The following is a 10,000-nucleotide window of genomic DNA, read 5'->3' as shown; positions in this document are numbered from 1 at the left end:
CAGCAGGTACGGCACCGGCCTTGTTCACACGTTATTGCTAAAGCAATCACTGAAAATGTTTTAATTACTGCAGCCTAATTGGGCCGACTTTTGCTGGTAGAAAACAACACCTTAATAAATGGTCTTTGACGTGTGACCAGCTCCATTAGATCTATTCTGGGGCGCACAACTTGGTCTAATTGCAATCACACTGCCACACACACGTACTGAATTTTATATTAAAAACAAGGTGGACAAATAAACGGCTAATAACGTGGCATTATTATCAGCATCAGCGTGACCGCGTTGTAAAGTCCGTTTCGTCTGAACTGCAGACCCGATAATTATTTCACTAAAACAGTCCGGGCGTAAAATAGCTATTGGTGCTAATTTGAATGGCACTCAGTATTAGATGGAAAAGCACCCACCATTCAGGTATGGGTTCATTTTTGCCTAAATGTACGTCTAGGACAACCAATTATTAGGCTTCCTTTGTAGATGTATTGCTGTTGTGTTCTGAGAGACAAGGATGAATTTCAGTCGATTTGAGACCATGCGAAAATACCGCTTCATGGATGCATTTTACCCTAGACCCTTGAGAAATGTCGCCATGTTTATGCCCGGCGGTGTTGGCGATGGTGTTCCAGGTCGCTCGCCTCGCCGCTGCTAGCCCGGTGATGACCGGGGCGCCCTTCGATGTTCCTCCCGACCGAACTGACGTGCTGAGGGCAGCTCGATTCGCTGTGTACGAATATAACCGAGAGTTTTCCGACGAAGAGTACGCTTACAAAACCACATCAATCGCCTCTTCCAAAGTTCAGGTAAGATTGTGTGAAGAAGTAGGCCTACCCCTCGATCTATTAAAGTTTTTGTTTTTTTTCTTAAAAACGTTTTGTTTTTACAGGTGGTTGCTGGGCTTAACTTCATCCTTGACGTTTATCTGGCCCTCACTCAATGCAAGAAAATATCGGCGTCCGATGTAGAAAACTGTCCTTTACAAATAAACGGAAAGGTACAGCCTTTTGTTAAGTTCAAACCTTTTTATAATGTGTTTAAATGTCAGCATGAAGTAGCCTACTTAACGCATATTTCCAAATGCAGGTAGCATTGCTTCCAAAGTGTAGCCTACGATTGGTAAAGGTGGCTAGGCTACACATGAAATACTATGCAGTTTATGATCTATCAACGACATTATCATTATTTGATTTCTTAATTATTTATTTTTTGGCGGGACTTTTTGTTGTCTGAAAAAAGTAAACATAATTGAACTCCCTCTTGGAACGCGGATGCACTGTTTGTTTTTTTGCCCACGAAGAAGAGCCTGTAAAAGGCTGTCTCTGCGGAGCCGCTCTTTAGCCGCTCGTTAATGAGATTCTGTTCTCTGTTCTAGAAGCTGCGCTGTCACTTCGTGGTGCTGGAAGTCCCCTGGGAGGAAATTGTTCGGCTGACCGAGAGAAGATGCACTGCCGACCAGCGGGCGCAGACGTACCAGACACCGCACTCCTCTTCAGCGTCTCTGACACGTCGGATTATCTGTCGTTTTGGCTCTGGGTGTTGTGATTTTGTTAAATTAACACTGGCCTGTTCATGTTTGAAAACAAAAACACAATGTCCTATGTGTAAAGAAGCAATGTGTGAGGCGAATAAAATTTAAACGAGCAGCAGGCCTACATGCAAGCACGCGATGGTTTGGGTCAATATCTGTGGTAGGACTTAAGTATAAATATGACTGTTCTTTTTTACAATGAATTGTACATTTGAGTGTAGAGGGTTTTACCTGTACAGGATCAAATGTGTATTGGTTCGTCAAATACTGCGCATGTTTATCCTCACGAATCTGGGCCTGGCTTAGAGGAGTCTCTGGCAAGTTGAAATTGAAATTGAAATCAGATTGAAAATAAAATCGGCAGGACTGCTGGCTCGGGCAAATTGAGGGAACGTTGCCTTTTGTGGCCACTAGATGGAGCTAAAATATTAGCAGCTTAGAGCGGGCCAGAGAGCGCACAAAATGTGTGTATGAATTCTGACAGTATAACTTCATTTTAACCACAGTCTAATCTGTACCCTGCACGGTCTAACTCGTACCGGAGCAGTCGAACCCAGCGCAATCTAACCCAGAGCGGTCTAACCCAGCGCAGTCTGACTTGTACCCAGCACGGTCTAACTCGTACCAGAGCAGTCTAACCCTAATATTATTTTTATAGTTGTATATAATGAATGAGTGAAATCGAGTTTTTGTACAGTCCACTAGAGGAGGATTTGAAGGAGACTAAATGCACAACTTTTTTTTTTTCATTTTCATAATTTAAATTTAAGAAGAAATGCATATGAACACACAGGCCTTTAGTGCTTTATCTGTTGCTATAGTCCAGTCAGCCTTGCCTTCTGTGTGATTCTGTTCATGTGCTCCTCGTGTTCAGCTGAGTTGCTGCACGCTCCCGCACTCTGAGTGCAGATGTCCAGACTGCATCGGGAACTGAACGGTTGATCTCCAGGCTCCATCAGCCCCAGATGGCTCATGCAATTCTCTCTCTCACGCAACTCTCTCTCACGCAACTCTCTCTCACGCAACTCTCTCTCACGCAATTCTCTCGCTCATGCAACTCTCTCTCACGCAATTCTCTCTCACGCAACTCTCTCTCACGCAACTCTCTCTCACGCAACTCTCTCTCACGCAATTCTCTCGCTCATGCAACTCTCTCTCTTGCTCCCGGGTTCAACACTGTAAGGTTGTATTTCTTCGTCAAAATCGAAAAGCTCATCCTCTAACTTGGCAAAGTCAGAGCTGTCCCTAATATCGCTCAGGCTAGCCAAGTTCGGTTCCATGATGTCTGGATGCTAACATTAACGCAGCAATGTGATCACCTGGATGGGTGGCCGCCCATAAACCGGCCTCTGCGCTCAAGGGTGGAGTTTGAGCTCCTGTTACCTTCTGGGTAACACAGGCTGGAGATTCGAGCCAAACACGTCCAGTGCAGTTATCCAGCTAACTCAATAATCCTGCTTTGTGGGTTTTACTCAGTGCAGTTATGCAGCTAACTCAGTAATCCTGCTTTGTGGGTTTTACTCAGCGCAGTTATCCAGCTAACTCAGTAATCCTGCTCTGTGGGTTTTACTTAGTGCAGTTATCCAGCTAACTCAGTAATCCTGCTCTGTGGGTTTTACTCAGTGCAGTTATCCAGCTAACTCAGTAAACCTGCTCTGTGGGTTTTACTCAGCGCAGTTATCCAGCTAACTCAGTAATCCTGCTCTGTGGGTTTTACTCAGCGCAGTTATCCAGCTAACTCCGTAATCCTGCTCTGTGGGTTTTACTCAGTGCAGTTACCCAGCTAACTCAATAATCCTGCTTTGTGGGTTTTACTCAGTGCAGTTATCCAGTTTACTCTAATCCTGCTTTGTGAAATGGTCCTGAAACACAGGAATTAAAATGAAGTTTTGGCCTGTATTTATTTAATTACACTTTTGTCCTGACTTGTTTATTGCTTTGCTTATAAGGTTTTTTCCTGGGGTGTCAGTTTCCACTTCTGGAGGGCCTGTTTGTGCCAGTATTTGCAGCGTTTCAACACTTTAATGACATTATAATGGCTTTGCAGATAGCCTTATCCAGGGAGACCTACAGACACGGACAGAGCACCAGTGTTAGTCTCAGGAACGTAAAAGTTTTATTATTATTATTATTATTATTATTATAGACTTTATTTAAACTCTTAGCATCAGAGGTGAAGATTAAAATTAAATGAAAACATTAAAATGACAGACTGAACAGATGTATTTATAATCAATACTATAATATTTTATAATCAACAAATCTGTTAACCAGTGTTGTTAGGTGTAATATTGAAGTAAAAAGAAATACAATTAAGACCGATAACCCATAATCTTTACACCTGTGTGGACTGTGGAGCCTACCTGCAATAGAGTGTAACAAAGTACGTTTCCTGTAGATAAAATGAAATGTTAATAATAATCCTCTCTCTCTCTCTCTTTCTCTCTCTCTCTCTCTCTCTCTCTCTCTCTCTCTCTCGCAATTAACGCTTTGTACATTCACAGGAACCTAGGCAACTGACAGATTAAATCTTCCCCTGGTATTTATGCTAATTATGTGTACTGGATCATTTAAGTCACTGATTGGCTAAAAGGTCCACTCCCCTTTCCCACGTCTGAAGCGCAGCGCTCTTTGGAGTGGGAATGTGTGTTGAGATGTTCCGACCTCATCTCTATCCCCAGTATAACGGACATGTATTTAACGAAGTACCTCTACCTAATCAACTGTTTTACTCAGAGTAGTCATTGTGCAGAATGTACACAACAATTAACCGTAGGTAGGCATACAGTCGATGTTCAAACATCTGTTGAGAAAGGGAACATGTTATAATATTGCACATTATCTTGCATATATTTCTGTCTGACCTATACGTGCCCCGGGGGGTTACTATTGTAATGTTTGATTAGGTAAACAAGCAAATAATCCGGGTTTTGTTCATGATAATAATCAATAACTGGGTTAATATTTAATTTGCTGGACTTCTGCATTCATTCAGCTATGCAGATACAGCCATACATTTCTGTTTATGGTTCCTTTTTCCATCTCGGCTATCTCATGATCAATAGTCACATGTCTGAAGCACTATAGTTCTCCGGCTCTGGAGAATAGAATAGGCTGCAAGTCTTCAGATAGTTGTAATTCTGAGTCTGGACGCTGGGATGTTATTTTGGAGTCACGGCGGTCGTTGAAACGTAGGCTAAAGCCGTTACACTCGCATTACAGAGTACAGTAGCGACGTGGAAAGTTTACCTAGAGCATGTCAGTGTGATAAACAGCCTGGGATGTGGTTGTTTTTATATAAACGACAGATTTGCTGTGTTTTTATCGAGTAGTGCATTTTAAGTAACACTCCCAATGCAGCTGTTTTCCAATCGAAAGTAGCGTACTTGGGGAAAGTTTGGAGATGCATTGCTAACGTTCACAGCTAGCTCGCTAGCTTACCTTCTATTAGAAAGACACTGTCTGAAGCCACTCGCAATGGACGGAGCAATTGCGATTATTTTGATTTCTGTGGCTATGTTTGTCGGGTGTTTTATTTTAGGCCTTATTCCACTTATGGTCAAACTGTCAGAGGTAAGTTCATTTACCGCCTTGCTGCTCGTTGAAGAGGCGTTGGGGCTTTAGCTAAAGTTGTTCGCTAAAGGTACACCCCAGAATTCTTTGTCGCCGACTGTATTTGTAACGTTACATTATTTACTCGCTGGTACTAGCCTACGGTAAGTAATGGGGAAATATCTGGAGATTTTCCACATTTGGATAATCATATCATATAAGATAATCAACGCGCCGCTAAAATATTGTTCTGTCAATATGTGTAACTGGCTTTTTAACTGGAATGATCACTATTGTGTTGAAATAGTTTTCTTTTGTAAAGTTGTGTATCTGTTGATGCCTTGCAGTACAAGCGAAAGTGTCGGGTCTGTGTCAGTAAACAAAAACGCTCTTTGGATTTTGCGCCTCCGTGTCTCGTCAGGCTAACGTTGCGAGTTGAACTACAGGGAACCGTTCCGTGTCCACACGTTTCTAATGGGGCAGCAATTTGTTTAGGGTGTGGGAACCTAAGTAAATCAGCCAGCTGTGTACGAAGAAAGTAATTTGCTGTAGGAGTTGGAATGCTAAGAAAGCGGTCTAATACGTTGCCTAAAATATAATGCGTAATGTAAAAGTGCATTGTCATATAGCTTTTGTAAATAACCTCCTATTAACTTTGAACTATTTTTGTACCCACACAAAGCGTTTTGCAGAATGAAAAATAAAGAAATAAAGACCTAATAAAGAAATACAATGATGGGGACAAATCTAAGATAAAGTGTGAAATAAAAATAAAAGACCAAGAATCAAAAATGAAAAGATTCGAGTATAAGTAGCCTACGTTTCTAAAATGAATGCATAAAACGAAAGTTTTTGACAAAGGCTATCGCAGAGCAGGACACGTACCTTAACCAAGTATGTGCAGTTCGGTTCATTCTTTAGTTTGGACTCTGGAACAGTCTCCTGAAAGATAGTGCGGATTTGTGAGGCGTCTGTTTATGTTCAACTGCAGGAAATCGTTTTGGGATTCAGTATCCCCATTCGCAATGACTGCACCATGGATTTTTGCCATTGAGTTTGACATTAATGTTTTTGTATTTGTAGCCATGATCCACACAGACTAGCCACGAGTCCTCCTTGTGCAAATGGAGCACGTGCAGTGAAGCACAATAAATGGAATCTTCCAGATTGCCCCTCAGTTCATTTTAGTGAAATTTGATCCTTAAAAATATATAATTTTCCTTGTTGATGACCAGGTAGCAGACCCAGGTTGGAAATATTGTACTGACCCAGGGAACCCCCGGCCCTACTCTTTGTGAAGCACTGTGTATAAGTACTGTGTGTGTATACATCTTTAACCTTCGAGGGAGTAAAATCACAACCGCGAGTAGAATGTTCTCAACTGAACATTCTAATGCTGATGTCACAGTCACTGCTGGTAATGGAAAGCCGTGGAGTTCTAGAACACTGGGGGGAAAAACATTCAGCTACCCAACAAAGAGTTAATAACAGCCCTGCAGAGCACACCTTCCCCATCTCTGAACTGGGCCAGGAACGACCACCAACCGCTTCAGCCCAGGAAGCATATCCACAGTATCAACGTACTGTACACCTCCCATCAGAGTGCGGGCCAAGTCCAGCAGTGCTGGGTTCAGCTGTTTGGTAGGAGCAGGATACAGGCACAGTGCTACACCTGCTGATGTTTGATCAGGGGGTGGAGTGGAAGTGGAAGTGGACGTGGCCGCAGTGGCAGGAGTGCCGAGGCCTGTCCCCTGACTGTTTGTCCCGTTTCTCTCCTTCCAGAAGAAGCTGCAGTTTGTGAGTGTGCTGGGGGCGGGGCTGCTGTGTGGCACTGCCCTGGCCATCATCATTCCAGAGGGAGTGGAACTCCTGCACAACTCCTGGAGGGGTAACTAGGGGGGTAACCAGGGGGGTAACTGTGGGGGTAACTAGGGGGGTAACTGTGGGGGTAACTGTGGGGGTAACTGTGGGGGTAACTAGGGGGGTAACCAAGGGGGTAATTGTGGGGGTAACTGTGGGGGTAACTAGGGGGGTAACCAGGGGGGTAACTAGGGGGGTAACTGTGGGGCTGGGGGCATCTTACCTCATCAGGTCAGAGAGCCAGACCGCCCTGATTTGCATGTGAAAGCCTTTCTCTGTGCGCAGCTCAGTGGAGCTGTTTCTCTGTGTTTGGCGGGTGAATCGATGGCGGTTCTGGTGCGGGTGACAGGTCGCAGTCGGGCTGTGTTTAACGGCAGGCGTCTTGTTGCTGTTCGTCGCTGGGCTGATCATGGTGTTGCCAAGCCGACCGCGCTTTATTCCTGTGTGATTTGTCTGCAGCCCAGCCCACCCCCCCCAAAATATCTTCAGCCTCAGGCCCACAGGGGTCTTTGGGTGGGGGGTGGGGGCAGGGTCTTATACAGTAGGATCATATATAAGGGAGCACAAATGGAAATTGGCAAAGGATAAATTCCACACAGATAATAGAAAGTATTTTTTCACACAGAGAGTAGTCACTGTGTGGAATAGATTGTTCGGACGTGTAGTGGAGGCAGAAACACTGGGGGGTTTCCACTACACAGGAGGTGCACTTTAGTGGTGGGAAAAGGCGAGCATTGCTGGGCTGAATGGCTGGTTCTCATCATTATGTTATGTTCTGTTATAGCGGTAACATAATGACGGTGTGGATGTGTAATTTCTAGGGGCTGTAGGTTTAAATCCCACGTGTGGCTTTGCCTTTGTGCTCTCCAGCAGAGTACATGATGCTGAATCTATTCAATAAATAGTTGTGTACACAGTAAATGTTGATTCTACTCTAGCAGAGCTCATGAGTCCACTCTGAAGGGAAGGTAGTTAATGTACCTGTGTTGGTTAGAGTTAGGGCAGGGTTAGGGCCCTGTGTGCGCTCAGAGACAGTGAGTATCTGTATGTTTCTCTCTGTCTCTGCAGGCCCCCTCCCTCCCTGTTCCAGCGGGGGCGGTAAGGAGAACAGCAGTTCCCCCCCCTCCCCCTCCCTGCCCCCCACCCCACAGGGCCTGCCGCCCCACTTCTTCATGGGGGTGTCCCTGGTGGTGGGGTTCACCCTCATGTTCGTGGTGGACCAGATAGGGAGCTACCTGTCCATGCACGGTGAGAACACACACCCCACACAGTCGCATATAACACACACACACTTGTGTGCTGCTCTCTAAGGCGTGTGCTGCTCTCTGTAAGGTGTATGCTGCTCTCTAAGGTGTGTGCTGCTCTCTAAGGCGTGTGCTGCTCTCTAAGGTGTGTGCTCCTCTGTAAGGTGTGTGCTGCTCTCTGTAAGGCGTGTGCTGCTCTGTAAGGCGTGTGCTGCTCTCTGTAAGGTGTGTGCTGCTCTGTAAGGCATGTGCTGCTCTCTGTAAGGCGTGTGCTGCTCTGTAAGGCATGTGTTGCTCTCTGTAAGGTATGTGCTGCTCTCTAAGGTGTGTGCTGTTCTCTGTAAGGCGTGTGCTGCTCTCTAAGGTGTGTGCTGCTCTCTAAGGCGTGTGCTGCTCTCTAAGGTGTGTGCTGCTCTCTGTAAGGTGTGTGCTGCTCTCTGTAAGGCGTGTGCTGCTCTGTAAGGCGTGTGCTGCTCTCTAAGGTGTGTGCTGCTCTCTAAGGCGTGTGCTGCTCTCTGTAAGGTGTGTGCTGCTCTCTGTAAGGTGTGTGCTGCTCTCTCTAAGGTGTGTGCTGCTCTCTAAGGTGTGTGCTGCTCTGTAAGGTTTGTGCTGCTCTCTAAGGCATGTGCTGCTCTCTGGAAGGCGTGTGCTGCTCTGTAAGGCGTGTGCTGCTCTGTAAGGCGTGTGCTGCTCTCTAAGGCGTGTGCTGCTCTGTAAGGTGTGTGCTGCTCTGTAAGGTGTGTGCTGCTCTCTGTAAGGCGTGTGCTGCTCTGTAAGGTGTGTGCTGCTCTCTGTAAGGCGTGTGCTGCTCTGTAAGGTGTGTGCTGCTCTGTAAGGTGTGTGCTGCTCTCTCCCACAGACCCTCGGACGGGCGTGTCCTCGGGCGCCAGCATCACGGCCACGCTGGGCCTGGTCATCCACGCCGCCGGTACGCCCCTCCCCTCCAGCCCCCCCCCTCCAGCCCCCCTCCCAGCCCCCCTCCAGCCCCCCTCCCAGCCCCTCCCCTCCATCCCCCCCTCCAGCCCCCCCCAGCCCCTCCCCTCCATCCCCCCCTCCAGCCCCCCTCCCAGCCCCCCTCCAGCCCCCCTCCCAGCCCCCCCTCCCAGCCCCTCCCAGCATGTACATGGAGTCTGAGAAAGGAAGGTACCCATGTGAAACCCATAACCAGGTCAGGAAGTAAAAGCTCTGCCATGTGATTGGAACTCAACACTGGGGCTGACCCTCCCTCTCTGAACCTGGGATTCTCTCCTGTCGCCTCCTCTGGGACACAGAACAGGGTGAAAGATACTCTGCTCACCTCAGAGACGTGAAAGATGACTCTGGGTGTGCGGGGTGGTGTGTTAGCCTCGTGTGTGTATAGTGTGTATAGTGTGTGTGTGTGTGTATAGTGTGTATAGTGTGTGTGCGTATAGTGTGTGTGTGTGTATAGTGTGTGTATAGTATGTGTGTGTATGTGTGTGTATAGTGTGTATAGTGTGTGTGTGTGTGTATAGTGTGTGTGTGTGTGTGTGTGTATAGTGTGTATGGTGTGTATAGTGTGTGTGTGTGTGTGTGTGTATAGTGTGTATAGTGTGTGTATAGTGTGTGTGTGTATAGTGTGTATAGTGTGTGTGTGTGTGTATAGTGTGTGTATAGTGTGTGTGTATAGTGTGTGTATAGTGTGTATAGTGTGTGTGTGTATAGTGTGTGTGAGGCGCTCACTCTCTCCTCCTGCAGCTGACGGAGTGGCTCTCGGGGCAGCGGTGGCATCGTCTCAGGTCACGGTTCAGATCATCGTCTTCCTCGCTGTGATCCTGCACAAGGTGAATCCTGCGCTCTA

The 10,000-nt window shown here is 46.5% G+C and overlaps 2 protein-coding genes across 7 annotated transcripts in view; both read left to right on the top strand.

Annotated features, from left to right (window-relative positions):
* Positions 1-3,433, top strand: part of LOC133118265 (cystatin-C-like) — a 3,788-nt gene extending 355 nt beyond the window's left edge. The window contains exons 1-4 of one of the 6 annotated variants that reach the window (XM_061228112.1): positions 1-6; positions 627-800; positions 884-991; positions 1,370-3,433. The exon at positions 1-6 is cut by the window's left edge and continues 130 nt beyond it. In XM_061228112.1, coding sequence (XP_061084096.1) covers positions 1-6; positions 627-800; positions 884-991; positions 1,370-1,633 — 552 coding nt within the window. In that variant the 3' untranslated portion in view covers positions 1,634-3,433. Of the gene's footprint in view, positions 7-93; positions 415-570; positions 801-883; positions 992-1,369 lie in introns of those variants that run through there. The other 5 variants (XM_061228115.1, XM_061228117.1, XM_061228113.1 and 2 more) reach the window with 5 other exon arrangements.
* Positions 3,434-4,726: 1,293 nt separating this feature from the next.
* The window catches only part of LOC133117898 (zinc transporter ZIP9), a 7,953-nt gene continuing 2,679 nt past the window's right edge, over positions 4,727-10,000 (top strand). Inside the window, exons 1-5 of the mRNA XM_061227409.1 lie at positions 4,727-5,098; positions 6,860-6,965; positions 8,006-8,185; positions 9,041-9,109; positions 9,898-9,983. Coding sequence (XP_061083393.1) covers positions 5,003-5,098; positions 6,860-6,965; positions 8,006-8,185; positions 9,041-9,109; positions 9,898-9,983 — 537 coding nt within the window. The 5' untranslated portion in view covers positions 4,727-5,002. The remainder of the gene's footprint in view (positions 5,099-6,859; positions 6,966-8,005; positions 8,186-9,040; positions 9,110-9,897; positions 9,984-10,000) is intronic.

The sequence above is a fragment of the Conger conger genome, chromosome 18 (genome assembly GCF_963514075.1).
Source record: "Conger conger chromosome 18, fConCon1.1, whole genome shotgun sequence".
Lineage (NCBI taxonomy): Eukaryota > Metazoa > Chordata > Actinopteri > Anguilliformes > Congridae > Conger > Conger conger.
The sequence above is the reverse complement of the archived record's forward strand: the minus strand, read 5'-3'. Positions and strand labels throughout refer to the sequence as shown.